This window comes from Calidris pugnax, unplaced genomic scaffold, assembly GCF_001431845.1.
Source record: "Calidris pugnax isolate Ruff unplaced genomic scaffold, ASM143184v1 scaffold4, whole genome shotgun sequence".
In the NCBI taxonomy this organism is placed as follows: domain Eukaryota; kingdom Metazoa; phylum Chordata; class Aves; order Charadriiformes; family Scolopacidae; genus Calidris; species Calidris pugnax.
This window is the reverse complement of record NW_015090781.1, coordinates 8,735,244-8,761,801: the sequence shown is the minus strand read 5'-3', so window position 1 is coordinate 8,761,801 and position 26,558 is coordinate 8,735,244. Positions and strand designations below refer to the sequence as shown.

Genomic DNA, 26,558 nt, shown 5'->3' with positions numbered 1-26,558 from the left:
AAAAGGTTTTACAAATATTTTTTTTTTTTTTTTTTTTTTTTTTTTTTTTTAATTTCCCCCCCACTTAGGATGGATTTGGGAGGGAATATATTATTTTCCTGGCATTCCTGAATAACCTTCTAATGACTGGTCCTTATTTAAGTCATACTGCTGTGCTGTTATTGAAAAATGGCTGTCATACAGCTGAAGATTCTGGGCATGGACACAATACATACATACTTGTGTTACTTCCCATTTCTTGTAAGTGCCATGGAATGTCTAGTCTTAAGTCTTCCTTTGGCTCAAACATAATTCCACAGTGTTTTTTGTGGTATACTTTTTAGATCATACATGCACATGGGAACTGTACTGCTCACTCTGCATTTTACAAAGCACACTGCGCTCTCCTCCTCCTCCTCTTTGTTATACTGGCACAGCTGAATGTGTGGATGTCCAAAGAATGGGAGTTGGGAAGAAAAATGGGTTATATGACAAAAAGAAAGTACAAGAAAGCTCAAGATGAGGGGGTGTAGTCTGTTAAACCCAGGTACGAAGCCAGAGAGAACTATGGTGGGAACCGTTGCACAAAATTTTGGGAAGAATTTTCAGATTTTTTTTTATGCCAGTCTGTTCTGGCATATGGTTGTGGACCTCATGATCCTTTATTTGCAGCGTGTGCTGGTTATAGGTTGGGCTGATGCAGATTGTTCTTAATGTCATCCTGAGATCCTGCCTGCATACACTGTGTGCTGATGATACTCAGCCAAAGGCTTTAATGTGCCTCATGCAGGCCCGACATCAGAAATAGCTTTTATTTGCAGAATTCGATGAACAAATGGTCTTTTCTTAGCTCAGCCCAGCCTTATTTGCTTTCTATTTTAGGGGATAATGATAATGTCTAGCTTTTCATGTATATACCCAACTGTTTTGCCAGAGTTAAAATCAGGTTTAGTTAAAAGCCATCTCAGCCTAATACAGTACTGGGCTATTAGTTTACTTTGATTCTAAACATTCAATATATCAGTGATATTAGCGGAATGGGTATTATGATGTTAATTTACTCTTGCAAAACACTTCAAGGAACCCAGAAAGAATAAGTAAATGTCATTGTTGCTACAGAATAATGAAATAACATTATCAACCCCTTGTATCACACCTGAGCACAAGAGTGAGTGCAGCAATACCACCTTCGGCTTGCAAGAAGCAATTAAACAGGTAGGGATAGTTCAGGGATCCCTGTTTCCTCCATGTACCTGGTTTTGGCACCAGTAAAGATGCTGGACTAGGTAGAACTTTTGTATAAGGCAATTTTTCTATTCTGACTGCTTCAGAAACCCAGGTAGAAGCAAAACTAAATGGTTTAAAAATCTCTTCCTTTGTTCCACAGCTGAGAAATTTCAGCTTCACAAAATCTTCTTCAATAAATCTGAAAAAAAAAAAAAAAACAAAACAACATGGAAAACACAGCAGATTTTTTGAGGGATTAATGCAACAGGGAATGTATCACAGTTTGGCAGGACCCCAGGTCAGGGATGTGGAAGCTGGCACAGGAGGAAGAAGCAGTAGTGCTAGGGAGCTGAGAAACGGGTGCTGTTTAAAACTGCAGTGCAACACCCACTGGGGCTGGAGGAAAAATCCCATTTGTTGTCACAATCGGAAGGAGAATTGCATGTTTTCAGATTTAGCATAAGAAAGTGCAGGCTGGAAGGGACCAAAAGAGGTGATGTAGTATCCTCCCAAAACCAAAGGTAAGATGGGTGTCCCAAAGCCATCCTGACAGATGTTTGCTTGCCCCCTCCTCAGCCCCATGCTGGAAATTCCCTCCCCTCCCTTGGTCATCCGTTCCAGCCTTTGCTGTCGTTCCGGAGTGGCATGGAGCCTTGAGCTGGCACGGGAGAGCAGAGGGATCTGTTACATGCTGTCAGTCCTTGTCATTTCATGATTTCAATTTGTAACGTTTGTCCTCTAGAGCAAAGTCCTGGTATTAGGACATCTCAGGGTTGCTTTTCGAGTCCAAGTCGTGTCAACAGTCCGTGGCTTGCATTTTATCACAAGATACCATGGTGCTTAGTCCCCTTTTATTTTTTTAAAGGGACTTTAGGAGAAGAAGCATGCTGACAGATAGAGGGATGTCCTGCAAATGGTGACCTGGACAGCAGGAATGCACAGCATATATTTGGGGCTCTCTTGACCCGTTGTTCAGCACATGAACGTCAGGCCCTTTGGTGTGAAAAGGAGTTACTCTCATTATCAGTTGTGATAATAAACTTGAACTCACCCTTTTGCAGGGTGTGGTGTTGCCTGGGCTGTGAACCCATGAGGAGATGAAGGTTTTCAGGCAGTACCTGTTCAGTCAGCTCGAGCAGTGCAGCCAGGATGATCTTTTTCCTGCTGCCTGGGCTTTAACCGCTCAGATTACTCTGTTGGTCTCCATTTGTTGCTATTTGTTGATGTTTCAGGCATGTGGAGAGGATGTTGCATTCACCAGAGGAACACTGAGTTTGGGAATAATAATATATGGAAAATCCTTTGTTCCAGGCCATCTCCTCTGTGGCTTCTGTGTGTGCCTCAGCTGATGGACATTCCCTTTCTGCTTCATTGATCTTCCAGGCCTTCTTTTCCCTCAGTCCCTCTGTCCCGAGGCTGGGCACAGAAGCTGTAGCTCAACCCTTGCAGTTCAGTGCTGTCTGCCACATCAGTCTCTTCAGATCTCACCATGTGCTGAAATCCCCCTTACCAGGAAATCTCTTTGTTTGAATGGAGAGGAATGGGAGCTTGAGGCTGAGCCAGAGATTTCCGATGTGACATAAGATGCTGTGGCATCCTCTGGGACAGAGGGCATTCAGTGCTCCTGGCTTCAGGTTCACATTCTGCCATCAAAGAGTCTTTCAGAATTGCAGTAAAAAGCCTGTGTCAACTACCAAGGTGGTACCAAAATCCCTGAGTGAGATTCCTTATGCCTGTTACAGACCATGAGAACTACAGTTTCCCGCATCTGCAGGTGGAGGACAGTAATCCTTGCCATGCAGCCTTCACTGCTGCCATACTTACTGCTATCACCCTTGCCTTGGGCCCTCCCTGAAAAAAGGTCTCTCCCCTGGTCCCAGCAGAGCTGTGCCACCGCCCTGAGCTGGGTAGACACATTGGGCTTTGCTGCCACCCAACGGGGAAGCACAGAAGTCCTGATGATGCTCACCCAGGCCTCCTCATTTAGCTTCATGTAAGCAATCAAGATTTTGCTAAAAGCAAAACAAGAAAAAACACCGATTGCTCTGGAATACAGGAACTTTTCTGAGTGATAATTTATGTAACTCGTTCCTGGAAAAAATCTGAAGTTTGTACAGAGTTTGCCTGGTAGTCTTTGAATCATAAAGAGCATGAAAACCAAAAGGGGTACTTTCCCTCTTCTACTGAGTATGACTATGGTGAAGAAGACTGAATCTTCAGACAGGACCCGAGAAGCATCTGAGGAAAGGAAGACATATCTTGGTGCTGCTGTACGATTCTCTCATGTGGTTACCAAGTGTAGCAATTGGTGGATGGTTAATGAGGATTAATGAACCAAGGAACTGTCAACAAATGTATTCGTATGTTTCTTTGCAGATTGTGCTGGCTGTGGAAGAGACATAAAGAATGGACAAGCATTGCTAGCTCTGGATAAGCAGTGGCACCTGGGGTGCTTTAAGTGCAAGGCCTGTGGGAAGGTCCTAACTGGGGAATACATCAGCAAGTAAGTAACCTCTGCATCTCTTCTGCACCCTTGGCGTGAATTCGTGGTGCCAGTGAAGAAGAGCTTGCAGCAAAGTTTGCCTTTTGAAATCCAGTTTTGGTCACCTTTCCGTATACACCAAAATCTTTGTTCCCAGTGAGAGCTGAGTTGGGAAAGGAAAGTAAACTGAAAAAAGCAACTGAAAAGTGGTGCTTAATAATACTAGTCTGTATTTATACCAATATGGAAGGGGTTATATCTCCATGTTCCCACAAAGGATTAGGTGAACTCTAGTATGTGTTTTCTGTGTTAGCCAGATAAAACTTGGTGCTATTTTGCATTCCAACGTGCAGTTTTGAGGAAAAAATTAAGAACCTGTCCATTGCTTGCTTTTGCTAGAGAATAGAGTAAATGTGATGAAGTGTTTGACCTGACACTGTGTTTCTCATCTCCATGTAAGAAGCTAACAAAGAGAGTTTTGAGAGGAAGGAAGTGTAGAGGAAGAGAATGGGGAAAAGTGGTGTCATGATAAAATAGAGGGAATGAAGATACAGTCTCTATTCCCCTCATATAACAAAAAGTACGGAAACTACGTTTCACAAACTTGCCATTAAAGGGTTTATAATGTTTACTAAAAAGTAATATCTCCAATTTCTCAAAACAAGTTCAGTGCCTGAGAAATACTCCTAAGCTGACTAGTATTTCCACTTTTACTGTATGTTCCTTGTTCGTACTAAAAAATACATAACCTTACACTTACACAAGTAACTGCTTATACTCTTGCAGACTACCAAAGATTTTTTTTCTGAAGTAAACAAAAAGTATCTGCCTACAATAAAGACTCTGATCTCCTCTCGTCCTCCCGGACGTAGTTCCAGTGTCTCTCTAGAGTTGCACCACTTGTAGGTGGAGAGTGTCTGTTCTAAAGACTGAGAGATACTTCAGTATCTGGATGCCTTTTCTCAATGGGAATTTAAGGAATAATTCTAAGAGAATGAGGATATAATTTTTTTTTTTTACTATAAAATATTTCCCTTGAATTCTCTCCCATTTTGGTATTGCCGTATGTATGTGTTCTGGACTGAAGACAAGGGAAGAGTGCAAGTCATGCTGTAACCTGTTTATTAGAAAGTGGTTTGTAATTTGTGGATTTTTTTTTTTCAGAGATGGCTCTCCTTATTGTGAAAAGGACTATCAAGTTCTTTTTGGAGTCAAATGTGAAGCGTGTCACCAGTTCATTACTGGGAAAGTCCTAGAGGTAGGTGTTTTATAAACTAGAGTTTAAGAATTGGGCCATGCCCCATTGTGTCCTCATGCAATTATGTCTGGTCCTAGGCTGCGTGGGTTGACTCCAGCTTTAGTGATTTTTAATAATCCTCTTCTTATGTAAAAGAAGGCCTTTACATAACAAAGTTTGTGGAGGAAATGGGGAACCACGAAGAACTGCAGTTATGGGTGTATTTTGTGAAGCAATGTTGCACTCATGTTACTTGTCCTAGCATCAGTGAGAAAGAAGCCTAGCTTTTTGAGAGGTTTGTGAGCTGTATCCTTTCAGAACTGAATAAATTGAGACTAAAGAAAGATTAGTTCATTTGAACTAGGACTTAGCTCTCCATCATAATCTAAGCTAATGTTCACGCTATCAGAGACATTGTGTCCCACGCAGGACCTTGATGCAGTCATTTTGACCACAAGATTGGTTTCTTACTCCGTAGTTCTTACTCTTCTGATGGCTATTTATTATCAGAAGAAGAGACAACATTTTGCTGAAGCAGTGAAACACATCCAGCCCCTTGCAGGGATCCACCTCTTCTAAGAGTCCAAATCATAGAAAAAAGATAAAGATTTTTCCACTTGACCTAGCCCCTGCAGAATCAGAATATGTTGATGAATTAGAAACAGATCCTTTGAATGATCTTAGCATGCTTAATATTTCCATGTATTGATAAGTTCTGGGTAAGACTAGAAATTTTGCTTGAATATTTGTGACTTTCATTGATTATCAGAGGCACAACCCATAATAATACAGTAGAGGGCAGCAGTAGTTCTCAATATGTAACTAAGACCAAACTCCTCTAAACTTGAATTGCTCATGTAGTGCAACTCGTTCCTGATCTGTTCAATGCCATTTGAAGGTTGACTGCTATCGGAAAGGTATAGATTGGACAAGTCCTTAGAAACATTCACCAAAAAATCTAAGTACTGTGTAAGCAGGGAGGCCATTCAGGCATTAGCTTAACTGCATTGCAGTGTGCAGTAGCAGCCCAGGCAGTCCATCAATAGAGTTCTCCAGGTATCATCTGGGGAGGCAGCTGCAGGAGAGACATTCAAGCACTTTCTGTGATTAGGTGGTGCTTGAAAAGATCAGAAGATAAAGGTGAGCAGCTAACATTCAAAAATCAGAGCCATTTATCAGAACTGTGGGCTAGTTTCTTGGCTCCTCCTAGAAACATTTTACATTATCAGAGATGCACAGTTCTAAAGGGGCAGTGCTAATGCCTCTAAATTAGATTAAAGGAACTAATAAGTCAAAACTTAGGATGAGAAAATCATGTGTCAGCACATGTGTCCCCTTGGGGCAGAAAAAGTAGTCTAAAGGATGACATAAATCCTCTGGTAACAACGGAGATGAGAAATCGGAAGCAGCCATAGGGCCATGGAGATAATTCACAGAACAGGATGCCACAGTTCAGGCAGGGCAGCAGACCTGTTTGGGAAAGGACAATTAACAATCTCCTTATCCTGTACAGGAAATCACTCACAACCTTTCAGTACACCTGAAGTTTTATTTTAGATAAAGCTTGAGATTCTCACAGGAGTATTACTGCCTTCCCTCTTTGTTTTCTTTGGTGACATTTGGGTATTTTTGATGATTTATATCATGTGGGTTGTCTCTTGTCCTGCTGCCTCTCTTGGGAAGGAAACAACATTTTTGGTGTGAAATAGCACAACTATAGGAACTGGCTTGGTAGAGGTTATGGCATCACTGACCAGCCCAAGTTACACCTACTAACTTCTGGTGGGGAAAAAACTACAACTTCTTGTTGTAGTGTGTTAATAAAAAAAGCAGTAGTAAGTTCACTGATCAGCATCTTTCATTTTATTTGTCAATAAAATAATTTATGTCAGGTGCAGAGTATATCATTTCATCATCTTCATCCAAAGAAATGATTAGAAGATATTGGAGGGAAGGATATAGTACATTGTATACAAACTTTTCCCTCTAATGGATCAGAAGCGATTATCAACATGCCATGGAAGTGCTGCTTTAATTTCTGTTTATTCTTACTACATCTGGGGCAGTCTATAGAAAAACTGAAGGGAAATGAAAGCAGGAAACTTTGCTCTGGGTTCACAGAGGCTGCTGGTATAGATTTTTCCAGTAACAGAGTATTTTTTATATTTAAAGAGAAACTGAGGTTCTTTGCAACATTGCAGGCTTGGTGCTCCTGCTCTTTCCCTCAGTATGGCTCAGCAGCTCTGGAAAATTAGGTATTCAGTCTTCAGCAGTGAGCAGCCAGCATGAGACAACCGCGTCCTCATCTCAGAAGCAGCTCTGCTGTGACCCTGGTGGGCACCCTCACCAAAGCCTGTCAGAAAGGCCAACGTTTGAGTTCAACCCTTGAGATTCCAGCCTTGAGTGGATGGACTTCCTCCAGACATTCCCTAGAGGCGATCCCTCTGCTCAGTTTCAAAATTCCTTACTGTAAAAACAACACTTATTTTAATAATATCTACGTATCATGGAAAAATTCTCTGTTTTCTAGGACATAGATCTGGTAACTTCCAGTAGCCAAGAAAATACACAATAAAAATACCATGTGCATTTAAGTCAGCTGAGATATTTCTCATGTATTATTTGGCTCATAACTTTCTGTGAGAGATAGTCACAGATGATAGATGACTGGATGCCAACACAATAATGTACTAATTATCCAATGTGAAATGATATTGCAACTTTTTTGAGCATACCGGATACTTTAATACTTGAGTATATCAGGATAATGTTGTCAAGGCAACAGAGATCAGTGTTCTTCCTTGGATTTCTCCCACAGAAAGGAATCTTTATTTACGAAAAATTTCTCATTTCCAAATATCTCTTGTGAAAAACATTTTATCAGGCAATAAAAGCATAGAGGAGTGAGGACTTTCACATAGACTTTCCATTAGACTGTTGTTTCATAGCTTCAAGGCTTGTCTATTGAAAGATGCCCATCTGATCCTAATCCTGCAAATTTCTGTGTAGATGTGTAACTCCACAAATCTAAGTATACCTCAGCACATATTTAGCTATTTCATAGAATCACAGAATGGTTGGAGTTGGAAGGGACCTTAAAGACCATCTAGTTCCAACTCCCTGCCCTGGGCAGGGACACCTCCCACCAGACCAGGTTGCTCAAAGCCCCATCCAGCCTGGCCTTGAACCCCTCCTGGATTTGAAAGATTCTGGCCTAAATAATTTTTGTCTAATGTGATTATCATACACAATGTAACTTTTCCTTCCAGGGCTTAATTCAAAATATGTTAAATTAATGAGAAGCTTTCCATTGGCTTCAGAGAATAGTGGATCATGCCTATATCCATGTAATTAATCTCTGCTTATCCGAAATGTTTTACAGAACTTCTCTAGTAGTATTCTTTCAGTTCTGCAGAAAGAAGACATCAGGGCAGAAACAGGTGGATAATTTACATTAAATCATGCAAAAAGCCTGAGAATAAGATTCAGGTCTTAAAAATTTCACTTTTTTTGCCTGTTACTGATACAAACAGGATTTGATCTCATGATCTAGGGATCAAGATGTATATATCCAATATCAAATCCATCAACCATCTTGCTACTCTACCCATTTCTTTTTATAATACTGCTTGCTTAATATTCATGGGCAAATAAAAAGCCACGGTGTGATTTCTCCTGGCACTGTGTACCTCGAGGTTCTGTTCTGATGGGCTGCTGCCTGCCCTGTGTTTGTTTCCTGTGCACTGTTGGAACTTGCACCCCACCTTGTAAGCGGTGGCATAATGCCATTTTAACAGATGGACTTGGAAAGGGAAATGCCAGGGCACCAGAAGGCTCCCTTGACTTCAGCCTGCAAGGTCAACTTCTAAATTTGTTTTGATATTGTAATTTATGCTGAGCTTCCCCTGATTTTAAAGAGGGGTGGTGATTTAAGAGTTGGGATTTAACATGAAGGGGGTTTAGTACTTGTAGATACTATTACTCTAATGTGGCAGAATTTTAAGATGTCTCATCTGTGCTGCAACTAACTCAGAGAGACGTCAATTCTGTGACATCTTGACTTGTGAAGTTAGACATTTATAACTATAATTATAGGGCTAAACCCCCCAAAATCAGCAAAAGCTGCTATGGTCGTGTAAGGAAACTGTATCCATATTTAAGAGGCAAGGAATGTGAATGAGAGGAGCCTGTAGTTTTCTTCAACTGTGGTTTTCAGAACTAGATTCAGAAACGTGCTGTGAGCGATTCAGAGAAGTTTCTGCTGATTCTTTATGTGTGAATGGGTCTGTTCTAAATAATTAAATAACAAGTAAATGACAGTAACAACATTGCTGGTTCCCATACCAACTGTAAATGCTTTATTCAAACAATGCCTGTTTCTGTTGTCCAACGATGTGCAGAAGGTCAGCACTTAACCATGTAAGCAACTTTGTTTATGTGAGTTAGTATTCAGATGCTTCAGTTGATTGACTTTCAGGGAAACTCCTACATATTTAAGTAATTTATTTTAGGGAGATTTGGGCTCACAGCTCACATGAAAATATCACCCTTCTCTGCAGAGATCCTTCCAGCACAGAGTTTAGTTAGATACTTCAGTACATTCGTGCATCTGGTCCTGTGTTCTTACACCCATACGCTTTCTAGATTGAGAGTCTCTTAAAACAAACAGAGATTTATTTCAATTCCATTCAGAAATGTTAACTGAAAGACTACCATATATTCTTCTGCTGAATGAAATATTTAGCAGGACTCTTTTCATAGTGGTTATGCAGGAAGTATGACAAAATATGTCATTTACCAGATTTTAAATGATGCAACCTGTACCGGTAATACAGGTTGAGGTGATGTAAAATTTTAAACACTTTTATAAATTAAGAAATTGATGAGTTGAAGAGAGACTACTGATATGGTGGATCCAAGTGGGTTTGGTTTTGGTGGTATGTTAAAGTTGTGGTAAAATAACATCCCTGAGGAATGTATTCACATTCTGGTTTTGTAGTACTAGGTGTCTACTGCTTTGGCTGTCGCACAGGCTTGGGAGAAACTTTGCTCTCACCCAGTATCTCCCAGTCACCACCATAAAAATGCAGGGGAAAAGGCTACAGAGCACACGAGAAGCAGCTGTGGAGTTTAGTGCATGCTTTGTTAGTTCTGCTATTTGCTTGCTTTGTATATAATTTTATTGCTGTTAAATGGGAAAACTTGAACATGTTGCCTGAACGTCCTAGGTAGATGTTAAGAAAAAGCAGAAGCACGTGCTGTGATTGCTCGCCCTCTTAGACAGGTGTGTACTGCAGACCACAGGGGTTTTTTGATTATGGAAAATACCTGTTGAGAGATAAGATAGGGTCAGTGCACAGGGTCCACTGTAAATTCATCAGGTGTTCATAGAGTGTGTCTGAAGCATCATCTCATGCAAAATTTGCAAATAAGAGAAAGTAATACAGGTACTGGTGTGAGAAGTGGCCCCAGCACTCTGCCTGCACTATTCTGAATTGGACTGCAATATAATCTCACTGTAGCCGTTTCTGACAAAACTAGACTAACACCCAGGAGGATGTATAAATTCTTCAGAAGCTGTGAAAGTTAATATTTAATAACTTCCAGAGAAAGAGAGCGCTGATTTCGTACTCAGCAGATGCCTCTCCCCAGAATAAAAACGCTCTGAGTTGTATCAACATCAAATAGTGACACACGAGTGATGAGGAATGGTCCTGCCCCTGCCTGGGCCAGTGCTCTTCCCCCTTTGCTTTCTGCAGAATGGGTTGGCCGAGTTCCTGCTGGAGTGGGTTTAATGTGCAGGGAGGGTGGTTTGGTTGTTGGGGTGGGTGTGTGCCGCAGAGCGGGAGCAGAGGAGGAGTGAGGCTCGGGGCTCTCTGCACTCACAGGCACTTCTCTCTGAGCATAACCCAGCCGTGTGTGTCGCTGCTGGTGATGCTCCAAATCTGAACGGGGCTGGAGGGTGTCTGCCTGCCGGGCTGAGGAGGGAATGGACTTAGACTGAAGAATCGCTGTCGGAAGGTAAACCCCTTCCTGTGAAACCAGATCTGAACTGGAAGGGGTCATGGCTTTCTTTGGGGAGGCGGGGGGGGAGATAAGGGTGTGCGACTTTGTGATGTGACTGAATAGTTTGCCAGTGGTATCATAATAGGGGAATTGTACTTTTGTCCCTGTGCACCAGAGGGATTTTTTCAAAAGGCTGCGTGTAATTCTGCAGTTTAGATAAAGCGAGTGCAGTTACCGTGGTTTTAAACTGCCAGGAAGAGAGGAGAATGGCAGAGAGCTTGGGCTGCTTCTGATTGCAACTGATTGCTGCTGTATGGAGGAACAATACAATTCTTTATCCTTCTTAATATAGTTTGTTGACTCTTTTGATCACTTCCGGTGATTTGTTGCATAGAAAAAAGGTTAGAGTTTGTTTCTAGTTTCCCTGCCTTTTTGCTGAGACATGTTTTATCAGTTAATGTAGAACACTGATTTTATTTTTTTTTTCCCTAGTGTGGGGTTTGTTTATATAAAAATGGGGAATGGAAAAGTTTAATAATAACTCAGGATATGGGTAAATGGTTCAGGCAGGTTATCTATGTAGCTGAGTGGCAGCAGAGATTTAACTAAATTTAGACTACCCTTCCCTGGTGAAAAATATACTAAATGTAATTGCCTAGAAAATCACACTGTGCACAGGGTCAAAAATCTAGAATAAATATACTTTAAAGAAAACGTAAATCGTTTCATGTAAAAATCTTTCTAACAGGATTTTGGTGATTTCCACGCCCTCACCATCTCAAAAGATTGAATTTGGCAAGAGGGCTATCTGTAGTTGGGAAAGACTTGACACATAAAGATGACACAAGAGTATCTAAAGTTGACAGAGCCCTAACAGAAGTTGGGTTGCTATGGCAGCATAATCACAAGGCATTAACTTCTCAGCAGTGGTTTGGAAACCATCCTTCAGTCAATTTGAACATCAATAGGAAGGGGAGGAATGTTAAGAGGATGTAGGGATGGTGAATAAGAAGAGCAAGTTGTAACAAGTAATTTGAAAAAATAACCAATTAAAGCTTCCTTATTGCCACAAAGGGATTTTTTAAATCTTGCAGATGCTTATAAAAATATGGCTTATCTTTATAAATTGCTTTCTTGAGGACAGCGTTGCTGATTATGATCTAGATTTCCTAGCACAGCATCTTTTGCTTTTACCTTTTTGATTTCATTAAATATTCTCTAGTGTGTTTCTCGCACTAAGTATTACTGAAAAACTTCTGCAGGCTGATCAAAATACTTTAAAATGACATTTCAGTGGAGGCTTTTATATTAGTATAAAGTTTCTTACCATCAGCAGCAGCCTTTGTGACATTTAGCCATTGCATGTATTCCAGTAACAACTAAAGGTACTTAAAACAAGTCTTTTTCATGTCTTAGACTAGAAGAGTAACTTACCTGGATGACTTTACTTTTTTTATTCCATAGCTGTATTAAGAATTCAGTTGCATGGTTGTCACTGCAGAACACAGTCTTGGAATAGTCTGCTTTAGGGAAAACACAATACTCTATTTTTATTTTGTAGCTCCTGTTGCTGCTTCTGTTCATCTTCTAAACCACTGCATGGTGCTAATGCTGCCTGCCACCATCACCCACAGAGATAAAATGAAGCACCAGTGCACTTACACACTGAAAACAAAACTTCCTCCAGTGCTGCAGTCTCACTGTCAGTTGGGATGCAGTGTTAGGGGCATGTGAGAATGCACTCTGTAGCAAGACAAAAATACAAAATTATTTCAGCCAGTTACTTTTTGTTTCTCTTGGATTGAGATGACAATGAAAAATGGATGAAGTGATGAAATATTTTTTTGCAGGGTTGTGATCTTTCATTTCAAAGTCCCGCTTTAAGTCCTTAAGAGTGGAGAGTTTTCTGCTGACTTCTAGAAGAGCAGGACAGGACTTAGACCTGTCCCCCGTAAAAAGTAATTGTTGGGAAGAATGCAGCAATAACAGGTTTGAAACTTGAGGAGAGGAGAAGAGCCTGTTGGGGCAGGTCTGTAGCTGTCACCTGTGTGTAACAGGCTCCATCCGGGTATTGTGCGCAGTGTTCGCTCTGGGAGGACTCAGTCCCTCTCTCTTTCATCTCCTTTGTCAGGGTGCTTTCCTGGGTGGGGGAAGGAAAGAAAAACAGAGACAAAAAAGAAAGATATGTCTGGAATCTGTAGGGACTTTGATGTCCACAGAATTAACACCTGTCTTTACTGAGCAGGTGCTTTGCAGTTGAAGAAATACAATACACGTGAGTATTTTGTGGGTGATTAAATGTTTGAAATGACCACCTGGAGCACAAAATGGGTAGATTTTAATTACATGCTCATGCTACATTAGAAGATCATACAGATCTAATAGCTCTTTGGATAGATATCTGGCATATATGACATTCGTTACAATCCTGTTTCTTTGTAGGAGTGGAAAAAAGCACACAAAGAGATTCACCTTTTCATCACAAGCAACACAAACACTCAGGCATTCAAACCGTGCAAGTAGCTTGGGATCGTTTGTTGTATTGCAGAGGGCTCTGAAATGAGCATCATAAATTATTTGAGGATGTTAAGAAATTGACTTTTACATGTAGGATTTGGAGAGAGAGATTTGTTATGGATACAGCTGGATCTGTTCTTCCTTTAAGTCTGTTAAGTAGTTGCATTTTGGCTGGAAAACTTTAAGCAGACTCATCTCAGCAGCACCCTTCAACTGCTGTTGAGGCAACAATCAAGGAGACCCTGTACTCGGCTGAAAACTGAATGGCAGCAAATGATGTTAGGTATCCCGTTCTGCTGTTTGTCCATCACCTCTTTCCTGCTCATCACCATATTAATATGTTGTATCATAATTATTTTGTTGGAGTAGTTTTCCCGCGTTAACTACGGAGCTGAAGAAAACAAAAGTAGGGAGTAAAATTTCTGTGTCTTGGCCCTGACAAACATATTGTGATGGGATTTTCATGTCAGCTAAGATTCAAAAGTATGCTTGCCTAGTTTTACATCTGTAATTGGAAATCACATGTACCAGCAGTGAGAAAACTGACAAAAAAAACTACAGGAAAGACATTGAGATTCTGGAGCGAGTCCAAAGAAGGGCAGCAAAGCTGGTGAGGGGTCTAGAGCACAAGTCTTATGAGGAGTGGTTGATTGTTTAGGGTTTGTTTTATTTTGTTGGTATTTATTTTGTTGCTGATCGTTGGTATTGTTTAGCCTGGAGAAAAGGAGGCTGAGGGGAGACCTTATTGCTCTCTACAACTACCTGAAAGGAGGATTTAGAGGGGTGGTCTCTTCTCCCAAGTAGCAAGCAATAGGACAAGAGGAAATGGCCTCATGTTGCACCAGGGGAGGTTCAGATTGGATATTAGGAAAAATTTCTACACCGAAAGGGTTATCAAACATTGGAACAGGCTGCCCAGGGAAGTGGTTGAATCACCCTCTTTGGAAGTATTCAAAATAGGGGTAGACGTGGTGCTTAATGACATGGTTTAGTGATGGTTGTGTCAGTGTTAGGTTAGGTTGATGGTTGGACTCGATGATCTGAAAGGTCCCTTCCAACCTAGACAATTCTATGATTCTTTGAAATTGGACAAAAAAATGGACTTCTGCTAAGAAGAAAAGGTTCTGCCTTTAGCAGAGTACATGTTGGTGGTTTGACATTTATTCAAACTTGTTCTATTTGAAAAGCAGACAACTATTTTTCTGTGCCAACTGTCTGCTGATTACCTTGTTGCCCTTTGATATTTCCCTTTTAAATTTAGTGTAACATAAACATTGTGGCTAGAATTACAAAATGTCTGGATGTAGTCAAATCCAGACTGATGATTATACGTGGGTGGCTCTGGAGTTAAGAGCAATGTGATTGGGAAGTAAAATATCTGAAGAAAATACATCCCTTCCTCAGATTGTCGTCCGTTCCTTGTTGTGACCTTTTCCTGGAAGAGATTTCCAGTAGCAGGTACCATTTTAGTTAAATCAAGGATAAACCCCATTCTTTAGACTTTTTAAAGCATTATTGGATCAGAATAGTTGGAATGACGGTGACTTTTAGGATTAGTTTGCTACAAGAGCAGGCTCTAGTCACTAAAAGAATAAATACTCCCTGCTTAATTCACTCCTAACATGTTTTCCTATTAGAACAATTTGTGAGTCTGCCAGGTACAAATTAGCATTAATTGAGTGCTTCATGTCTACTTTGTTCCTTGCAGGCTACCTTTGTTTTATGTTCTCTGGTTATTGTCAACGGATGTACTGTGTGTGACCTCATGCATAGTTTCTCCTCCCCGCTCATTTGGCCTTCACAACTTTTATTTCTCTGTTGTTCTTGGGACACTCCCTCTGAACTGAAGGCAGATATCAGAATGGAGACCAGGCTTTGGTAAATCACATGCCAAAGGTTGCACAGTTCCTGAAACAGCCTTTTGACAGAAAACTGGAGAAAGAGTTTCGTGTTAGATGAGCAAGAGAATCAGCTACAGTTCTAGTGGTGTGCGACGTGGAGGTCCGGCAGGGTTAAGAGTCAGAAAATTTGAGTTCTCTGCTTGGCTCTGCTGCAAGTATTAATTTTGATCCAAGGTGAGTTGCTGAATCTTCCACACTCTCACTTGCTTCATCAATAGGAAGCGGTTTGCACTTGCCCACTGACCAGGTTAACATGAATTTTGTCTAGTGCAACACTGACCCGTTTTCTCAACCTTTCCTGTCCTATAGAGCCCCATCTTGGTGCTGGACTCTCTGGGTCAGTGGCAATCCCAGTGCTGATGCAGCACGTCCAGCCCCAGAGCTTCTTCTGGTGTTGCACTTGATCTCTCTGAACCACAAGCCACATCAATAAGAGCTCCATCCTAGCAGCAAAGCTCCTGCTGAACCAGGAATTTCACTACTTACCCAAGACAGCTCTCGGGAAATTTTTCCATGTGAACTGATTTAACTCTATTGGAAATTTTTCCAGTATAATAATAATAATAATAATATATGTACTTTAATTGACTTTAATTATTCTGCTGGTTTGGTTCAGACCTGTGCTCACTAAGAGCAGCCTGATGCATGTGTCAAAGCTTCTCTCTATGTAAAGGCCTTTGGGATGGATTTTGAGGTCTGGGGGACTGCTTGACTCTTTTTTCAAAATCCTAGAGCTTTTCCCTAGAGACCAAATGAAAACTTACTATTTGGGCGATTATCTTGCAGTGTGATTATAAGAACACAAATTTTCCCTCTTGCTGCTTAATTTTTAGAAACTGATTTTGAAGTTAAATTTGTCTAACCAGCTTTTTGATTTTGTCATAATTTTTTCAGTGGGGTTGAAAAGCTCATGCTCTTTCCTGCTATTGTCTCCTTACTTGGCTTTTAATCTCCTGTCCACTGGGAGCTGGTCATCTCTGAAGCCTCTCTTGAAATAATGGTTTGACTCTGAGCCCTTCAGGATCACAGCCTAGGGCTTACGTTGTTTTGTGGTTCTCCATTGAACTCTATTCTGTAAACCCAATGTATCCCCTCATCTGTGTTATGATGGTGATGTTGCAGTATCTTTATATCCTTTGTATACATGACATGATCAGAAGAGCCACCCATTTCAGGTACTCTGAGAGCATTTTCTGGGAGAACATTAATGATGTTCTCAAACCGCGTCTCTCAGTTATTGTTGCCCACCACAGGGCCCTCAATCTCACAGGGCCCTGCTTTCCTAAACATTTTATATTACATTAGACTATTAAAACATACGTGTTGGGTTTAGATAGCTTAAACAATCCTTATCTTTGAGTCATCAGCAGAGTTACCAGGGAAGGGTTTGTATTCTTGTCTTGGCCAGGAGTGGAGGTACCTCATGCTGTGGGTAGAAGGAAGTGATCTCGGAGGGATCTGGCTCAGCAGAGCCTCCCCTGCTAACACATCCATCTGTCAGAGAATGGCCCCGATGCAGTTGTCTTAAGACTCTTGAGTACAGATTATTCAAGTCTCCCAATATGTAAATGTTAAATCACAGAAAACACTACTTCATTAAATCTTGCTCAATAAACAGTATCAAACAGGATAAATATCTCAAATTCAGACCAGAAAGATACACCTCCTGAATACTCCTGCCTTTTCTTTGTCATTTTTCATAATTTTTCATCTACACCTTTCCAAGGATCTTTGCCTGATTTGTGATCTTCTTTTTTTTCTAATATTTTTTTTCTTTTTTTCTTTAGTTTATAGTATCTCAGTTCTCATGATTTTTCTGTACATCAAGCGTACGGACCATGATGACTTTTTTGTTTGTATTTTCAGTAGGACGTCTTAAAAATTCCTGGGTTTATCCTGTTATGGTTACTTTAAGATCTAGGGATATGTATGTTCCTTTAATATTCCATATGCACATATATCTGTATGCACATAAAACTACTCTTTATTTCTGTCTGTCTATAAAAGCAATCACATCATGATCAGAATATAGATAATTGCTAATTTTTGGAATTGCAAATAACCTTTTAATATTAGGATGAGTTCTAGTATTTATTACGCGCTGTCAGGTGCAAGACTTAATGATTTACAAAATAATTGTTGGGGGTTTTTTTAAGATACAAAGGAGGTTTGTTACTGACTTTTCTAGCTAAATTTCAGCAGGTTGAGGTCAGCTCTGCTGACTGAGAAAGTTGTGAAATATCTTCTCATGTTAAAAATCCATGCTGGACAAAATTCATTCAAGATAAAGGAATATTTAGTTCCCTAATGCTTTTTGAAACCTAAAGATTACAGAGGACATAGAAAGTCCACACCTGTACTTATGGGCTGGACCTGTTCCAGCCTTGTTGAGACATCTAGGAGGGATTTGTATCAGGCCTTGCCAAATACTTGCTGCTGAGAAGTTCAAAATTAAAAAAAATAATATGTGCAATAAATATGGTTTAAGAGAAAATTAAACATCGGTTGCTGGATCTTGCTCTCATATGCACCTAAAATAAGGGTAATGGAGGCAGTGAATTCACGGATTTGTATTGTAATTAGATTAGAAGGAAACTTAATAAAATCTTGTACATATATTTCCTCTGGATTGTTTCTGATTTGCTACGTGTTCAGTCACTGGGATTAGGTTTCTCTGTGCATAAATGTAACCCAGGATCCTGACAGAGATGTTGAAATCCCAGCAATAGGCAGTAAAGCTGTGTTTGCTATTGCTTTGCTCCTCTGAACTGCCCACGTTACTGTAACTGGCACTTTGGGCTACTGTAGGTGCAGTTCTTAGTGGAGTGGAATTACCTTCTCTGCACTGACACCCCGCTGTCAACTGCGTAGATGATGTAAGTGCTTAACTTTGGTTCTGTGTGTAGCAATAGGTGGATTTGCCCTGTGAAGACAGAATTAATAGCTCCCATAAAGACCATGGTTAGAAATTACGCATTTCACTCTTGTGCAACTTGCTCAACGTTGGATGTTGCAGGACAGTAAGAGCTCAAAGCAGAGCTGGCAGTGCGGTCACAAGTGACTGCAAGGATCGTACTAAAGAAAGTCCAGTTGATATTCAGCTGCCACGAGGACTGCTTCTTTGTGCCAGCAGAGCAGTTGCACAACTGGGGATTTAGCCCAAGTCATTGCTCACGTCTTTGTTATAAGAAAAAAATATATTCCAAGCAGCTAATAATTACACTGCTATTAGCAGCAACTACTGCATACAACAATATTGTATGCTGATGGAATTAAAACTAATAACTTATAAAGTTTATTATAGTCTGTCCGTTAAGGAATACACTAGCATGATATTGGCAGTGAGTGTTGGGAAGTATTTTTGTATAAAGATCAGAAACCAGGCATGATTTAACAGTGAAAGTGTTGGTAGCAGCAGGCCAGCTGCAGCTTTAGCTTACCTAAGGCAGCCCAGCCATCGGTGGAAGGCTCTGAGGGGCTTCCACATCTCTTGCATGCACGTTGTCATTCAGATTTACAGTCACGGCCTCACGCTCCATTTCCCACTGTCCCCCCAGTGTGGGGGGTGTCTTGTGTCTGCAGCCCCCTCAGCCTGGGAACTGCCAGTGTGAGCTCTGCTTCCCGCTGCTCCGGCCTCGCTCGGGTTGAACAGAGACAGAGACTGCACTGAGAGATGTTTCTGTTGAGATACGGTGACAGTAGTGTTAAAAACAGCTTTAGATAAGATACATATCAAACAAGGATTTATCAGGCTAGAATATTTTCAATATTTAAATTGTGTTACACTTCCCTTCCTTTGGTAGTAGCAGAGAAAATTGCAGTAGATTTCAAAGTCCTTTGGAAGCAAAGGAGCTGCACTTTTATTTTTGTATCTGAGCTCAGATATTTGTAGTGACTTGCTAAACAGATAAGAGCCTGGGAAAAATGAGTGGACAGTTTGGGTCAGGATGTTATTAGAGGCAAATTTGGGTCTTCATAGTGTTTGTGCTGTTCCAGCCGCTCGTGAGATCACAGAAGCCTGCAGAGAAGGAAACAATGGAATTTGATGTTACACCGAACATCAAACAGGGTTGAAGGTTCTGTGACCTCTGCAAGTAATTAAAATAAAACTTCACTGGAAAATGGTAGGCTACTGCCACAGTTCCTGTTTTACAATTCATGACATTCCTTAAGGGGTTTAAAAGATGAGTCTGAGTTTATTCTTTGTGCTGCTCCTTAGTCCTTAAGAGAGTTAAGAAATCAGGTCATTCTCCTCACACTTACGGTAGAACTAAATATTTGATTAGGTTTGTCCATCAAATGGGCCCATTAAACCTGCTCATAAAAATTTTAAAAAAGGAAAAGAAGAGAGGAGGGGGGCTTTTACTCTTAAATATACTCTTTCTACTACATAGCAGTTTTGGGGGTATTTAAATAGAATTAGCAAAGTGAAGCTTTCTACATGTTTAATAGCTGTTTGTCAGGTGACTGCTAAGATATCTCTGAATGGAGAGTGAGTGAGTGCAGCTGTGCAAATGTAATGCAACAAATATGCACTTAATTGTGTCCTTTGGCCAGCAGAAAATGTCTGTTGGTAATTAGTCCTTCCTCTACCAGACCCACTGGCATGTGAGCTCTCCTAGTGGGATTCTTGTTATTGTTCTCTCTGGCTCTCGTTCGCTGTTGTTCTGGAAGGAAGGACAGAACTGAAGGCATGAGTAATAGGAAATCTTCAGCTCTTACGTTCACCAAAGAGGAAAACATTTATTTAACCAGACTAGAGCTCTACAAGCACTCAGAGAATAAAAGTCAGTCTTGTGGAAAGTGGGGACAGAGGGAATAGACTCGGGAAAGTACAGTCCTTAGCTTTTGAAGTACTATTACCAGGGGGTTAAAGCTGTCTGTGCGCTCAGCGCAGGCGCTTTGGATGCTGGGTTTCTGGGGCAGGGTGTATCTGCTCACACACCGCTGTATTTGTAGCTCCTGGGTTGGGATCATCCTTGCGATACCCACCGTTGCCTTCCTTGACACCTATGAGTATCAGTGCAGCTGTGGCTTCAGGAGGTCCCCAAAGGCATCTGGATAAAGTGAAGGCAAATGAGCGCTGTGCATTTTGAAGAGGTTGAAGCATCAGCAGTGTGAGAAGGGCTTGTACAGGAGCTCAGTGCATTGTGCTCAACTGTGTTAACTGGTGCTAAAAATACCTCCTTCTAGTTTAGCTTTTAAACTGCAGGAGGTCTCTTTAAGCTTGGTGTAGGCTGTGTTCTGTGACCTTTCTCATTCTGGACAATTGTACAGGGTTATTACCCCCAGTTAGAGGGAGCGCTCTGTAAACAATACACAGTGGTTTTTAAAATGGCATTGCAGACTGGTTTCATCAGCTGGGGAGGATTTGTATATCCACGTTGAAGTCATTTAAGTGTGTGCTCGAAAAAGGCTGAAAATTTACAGCTACTGAGTCTGAAAAGGTTATCTGTGAAAAATTTGGTTTCTCGTTATCAACTATCGTTACGAGCCTTGGTATTATAATACATAATAGAGCTTGTACTTTTGCTTATGTTACTTGGGACGTGTCCTCTGCAGAATATACACAGCCAGCACCCCTTTGTAGCCCATCGTCCATGAATCCTGCTTGTTCAGCCTCCAACCGTCGTGCGTAAGCCTTAGAGGAGAGGTGATTCCATGATTTTATTCTCTGGCCTGGTCATGAGGAATACATTTCTGTAGTGGTTTTCCTTGATAGTATTTCTCCAAAGTGTTTTATGAAGGACATTAAATGTTATTTGACCTTCATTCTAGATTGGGAAATGGAAGCTCATTGTTGTTAAAGACTTGATTCCAGTGTAAGTCTTGAAATTATTAGAATAAATAGAACCTTAATACTATCTGAAATAATGTTAAAACTTTTCTGTACATCAATATGCATAAAATGTATATATTGTGTATAGTGTGTATATTTAGTAGTATATAGAAAATTGATAGAATACATATATCACTGATCAACTGTGAATCAGTGAGACTTGCAGAACCATGGAAAGCTACTCAAATTTAACATTTATGTATTTACATTTATAACAACACATACCTTTGGCCACTCTTCCTTAATTCTGCAGTTCTAAGGCTCTGGAAGTACTTGGTAAATGAGTATATACAACTACTATTTTTAATCTAAATTTTTCTGTCTGCGGCGTTCAAAAGGGATTTAATCTGAGAACCTATTTTAGATTATCAGTGTGGGTAGAAGATAAATAGGAAAGTCAGAAGAGATTGTCTATTGTTCTAAATTGATAATTGATGCTCTTTCTTCTACTGCAAATGCAAGTGCCAGTTGATTTAGCAGAGAACTTATAGGCTGTGACAGTAACACATAGGTTTAATATTTCATTTGACAAGAAATTGCTGTCAATCCATTCAATTCCATTTAAGAATTTGTATGCAAAATATGAGTAACACTGTTCAATATTATTTTGGTTAGTTTTAGCACTTCTAGCTAAGCAAAACCAAGCAGTTCACAGCAAATAATTCAGCTTACTCAAACTTACTTTAGGGACAGTCCTCTAAGCTATGGGTCAGTTTGCACTTGATGGTTTGGGTTGTCCTGAAGACCTCAATCAAAGCTGAAATAGTTCCGAAGGGATCATAAGCAATGTGACAGATCAAACCCTGGTGGCTGCACAGCTGTATTTTGAACAAACAAGTGATTTGTTGCTGCTGAGAGGGTGCAAGATGCCAGTGGAGAAGGCCTTGTGTAGCAAAGCAAACTGTAAAGGATTTCTGGGTGTGAAGTGAACTTGAGAAGGAGAGTGAGGCACAGGGAGAAGGCAAGGGGCTTTGACTTTCTTGCACCTTGGCTGAAGAATGTTCAGGGCAAATATGCACTCAATTAATGTTACATATTATTGCCAACACGATTGAGATATAAACCTTACAGCCCAGAGCACAGCAGCATAAGATTACACATCAGATATATTGAATGAGGGTTTAGTCACCTGAGAGCTGGGCGAGAGCAGATGTCTGAAATGTGTGAATATTTCATCCCCTTGTAGATCCAAAAGGTTTTCCTAATACATTATAAATGATTGATCTTTAGCAAACAGTTTTCTCAGAGGATGAGAGCAAGTCAGGCATGGCAAGATTAGACTTGAGTTAGGTGAGATGCAGACTGGTTTCCAGTGGATACCCACTGAAGAAAGGCTTCCACTCCAGAGTTGCAGAAACATTACTGAGGCAGAAAATTCCTGAAACTGGTTGGAAGTGTTCAGCAACAACTGCAACAACTGTATAATCTTCCCCAAAACTTCTCCAGTGCAGCATGTATTAGCAATTTGGCTTAGCAAACTTCTGTTATCTGGGGTGTGGTGTTCATTCATCATCGCTCACACTAGGCAAAAATTTGGCCAGTTCTTTCAGCCTTGGCAGAGGATTTGATAAACTTGAAATCAGTCTCTCTGTCTCTCTGGCTGTTTTGGAAAGACGTGTACATCATTTAAACTATATTCTCTTGACAGTATCGTACCAGAAGATTTTCCAGGAAAAAAAAGTCTTCTGAGGGGCCACAGATCTACACATAATGTTATGATGAATTCTAGATTTGTTTCTCCTATAAATAGCCTGGCTTTTAAAAACATGTAAACTGCTTCTAGCAATTTACAGACAACTACTTGAATCCAGGCACCCTTTTCTAAAGGATCTTCAAGAAAAGCTTTGTGATGAGGAGAAAAATAAGTGGAATGTTTATTGGATGGTAACAACAAATACAGGCCCTTTTAGGATCAGTAGAATTAACTGACCAAAGTTATTGTGAATTAACTGCAAAACAAGGAACAGGAAACTCGGATGAAGAGTAGTACTGCCAGAGTAGCTGTGCAAAACCCAAAGCATTGGACACTTTGAGTATGACAATGAAGTCCAGCATTTGATTAAGACATAGGTGCAATATGGCTTTCTTGTTCCTAAACATGAAAAAAAACCCAACCAAAAAAACCAAAAAAAACCCAAACCTCAAAACAACAAAAACCGCCCAATTCAGAATACCTTTTGAGAAGCTATGAATTTTATTTCAGAAAAATCCACTTGCCTACTGAAAATTTGAGCTCTGCTAAGCAGCTGCACAGTTATGCCACAAAGATATTATTTAGTTGAATGAGACAGGCAGACCCCAGAAAAGGCTCTTTGTTTTATTATTTAAAATCTATGTTTCAATTATTGTTTTCCTGTTTGGAAAAGGTCCTTTCTGGCAGGGATTCAGCCTTCTTAGGAATTTTTTATTTCTCATTAACTGGGAGCGGTTCCCAGGACATCGGATTTGCCATCATCTTTAAATCAAATATGTCTGAAATCACTTGTGACAAGTCACTCTGTGGGTCCCGCTCTGCTGAAGAACCTCAGGAATGCTCAAAAGTTGGGATTTGTTTTTTTACTAAACACAGAGAAAATAGCTGTTTCTCTGTATGTATGACATTGTTTGCATGAAGCAGAAAGTGCAGAAAAGGCTTCTGTTGAGTGCTGGGCTCTCTGATTTTGAGATCTACCTTTGAACCCTGTTCAATATTCACAGCCCTAAGCTGCATATATATACAAGTAGTTGTTTGCACATCTGCATTCAAGATCAGAACAGCTGTGGCTTGATGCCAGTCTTGAATGGAACTGACAGGACACTTCAGGGGTTAAATAATTGATAAAGAGAGACAGAGACTAAGAGGAGAGTCAATAATGAAAGTGATAGAGAGTGAGCATTGACTGTGGTTTTGCTTCTCAGTCCAATATTGGTTTTCCTGCTGCAAGTCAAGCATCAATTCTGTGTTTCCTCTCTAATTAGCTTTTCTTCCCTGAATAGGCACATCTTATAGTGACCTTTCATTGTCCTTTTTACCAGAGTCTTTTTTTTGCCTGACAAGTCTAAATCTGCTGTGCAAAACCAGTAAATCATGTTAGTCTCCTTGTTTGGTGGATAGTGCCCTGTAAGGAGCAGGAATCAACAGCAAAGGCATTATCTGAGTAAGAGAAGTGCAGGTTTTTTTGCAACTGAAGAATGCTAAACTAACAGCACACCCAGCGCTCTGCTCTGGCCTCGTGTGAGGCCATTCCTGAAATTCCTGGATAGGAATTGTTTTGAGTGACAACAAAAGATTAATAGTCATATCCACAAACATCACTGTCTCTATGAATAGTTACCTTTCCCAACCTTCCCTAAAACCAAACCCAAGTACTACACTACTAAGGCAGGAACAAATGAGAACATTAAAATCAAATGGAGCAACTCTACCTGTAGAAGGTAGAGTTGCTGTAGAAGGGCTGGGTGGAAGATCTGGTTGTCTGGTAGTTGTCAGGTACTTTAATCCATGTACTTTGTCATCTCATATAAATACTTTTAAATATTAAGCCTGTATAATCAGTGTCAAATGTGAACCAAAAATATGTTACTATTCATCTCAAGGATGGTTCAATCTCAAGGAAAGGTTCAATTTAGAAATGTTACAGCACTGAGTATAATGAAGTAGGATATGGATTTGATTGCAAGTCAGCTACAGACTAAACAGATATTTTGTGCATATAACATCTCAGTTGATAGGGAATATTTTGTGAAAAAGGATTTGAGGTTAACTTGGTTGGAAAGCCAGGTACTATTTTAAAGATTTTTAGAATTCATTACTTGGGGTCATTTTCTAGGATGAATGGATTTTTTCATTAAAAAATCTTGATGTAGACATTGCATGCTTAGTTTCTGATGCAAGGAAGTTAGGACGTTGGTTGCTTTGGTCTCCCAAGGAGAAGAAATCACATTAATGTCTGTGCCTTGATTTTTCCTGTCCTTATAGGCCTGAAATCTGATCAGCTTTGTTTATTATGGATATCAGTGTATTTAAGAGAATGAATGGCTCAGTGGATTTGGATTTGGGTAACAGGATCTAGAGTATTTAGCATCCTTACATCAATCAGCTCATGCTGTCTGTGTTAGTGTAGCTTCTGAAGTCAGGCAGCTGTGAGTTAAGTTAATGGTCCCAGAAGTGGCTCTAGAGAGCTCTCAGTGTATTAATGCCCATGTCAGCAGCGTCAGGAAGAAGACCAAGGAATGAAATGGCAGGTTGAAAACTGTCTTTCATTGTCTAAATTAATCCATAACAATGGAGCCAGGGAGAAAATACTTGTTGTTTGACAAACTGAGGAGGCATCAGGTTTACACAAATATCTAACTGCAGTGTGACATTCATTGCCTTGGTCAGTGTAGCTGGAGATGAAAAAAGGTGTTGGGCAAATAATGGAAAATAGATTGTGACATAGAGTCCAGCCAGGAAATTTTTAAACCACTGATTACTTGAATGGGAAAGTGTGAAGAGGAAAAGCTGTTCTGTATTGTCTTGTTCCTTACAGCCTTTAACCCCCAGTAGTCGCTGCTGGTCCCTGGTGGGGACAGGATACTGACTAGATAGACCTCTGAGCTGAAGCAGTGTGGCAGATCTTAGTGTCTCTCTTAGTTTCTCATAGCTATTGTCACATCATGAAGGGAATGTTGTATCATAACAGGTGAACTAGAAGAAAAATGGCAGTGGTCTGTCAGCAAACAATGAGTGCTTACAAACCAGTGCAATGCATTGATCCCTCATTTTCCTTTTCATTTTTGTTCAGGCAGGTGACAAGCATTATCATCCAAGCTGTGCACGATGCAGCAGGTGCAACCAAATGTTCACAGAAGGAGAAGAAATGTACCTGCAAGGTAAGGGTGTCTCCATTCTAAAACAAGAAAATCAGACTTTGTAATTGGTCTGTCACAGACCTCAGGAGTTTGTAAACCCTCTCCATGGGCAAGGAGGACTGTAGCCATCCTACCTTCATTACAGTGTTCCCACAGGTAGCTGAGCACACAGACTGGTGAATGAGATACCAGACAAAGTTAGAGCATTGTCCCTGAATTCTGCTGATCAGGTTCTCTGCTCTTCTGGACCACACTCCAGACTGTAAAAGAGAATGGAAAAACCTCCAAAGACTGCAGTGGGCTTGTTTTAAATCATGTAAATCTCATTCCCCATGTACACCGACAAATTGTCTCCTCCAGTTCTTAATCATATTTGCTTGCCTTGCCTGTTTCCCCTTTATCTGGTCATATGTCTCTCTGCCCTTTATTTTTATGTCTTTCTATAGTCACTTCTTTCTTGTATGTTCATTTGCATCTCATCTCTTATTAACAGTCTCACACTCCCAGATACTGTCAAGCACTTTTTTTTATCATGAT

General features: G+C 40.4%; 1 protein-coding gene across 12 annotated transcripts in view; it reads left to right on the top strand.

The window, feature by feature from the left end:
- Nucleotides 1–26,558, top strand: part of ABLIM1 (actin binding LIM protein 1) — a 197,014-nt gene that overhangs the window by 122,348 nt on the left and 48,108 nt on the right. For all 12 annotated transcript variants that reach the window (XM_014958447.1, XM_014958511.1, XM_014958495.1 and 9 more), the window contains exons 5-7: nucleotides 3,583–3,709; nucleotides 4,853–4,946; nucleotides 25,955–26,042. In XM_014958447.1, the coding sequence (XP_014813933.1) occupies nucleotides 3,583–3,709; nucleotides 4,853–4,946; nucleotides 25,955–26,042 (309 nt within the window). The remainder of the gene's footprint in view (nucleotides 1–3,582; nucleotides 3,710–4,852; nucleotides 4,947–25,954; nucleotides 26,043–26,558) is intronic.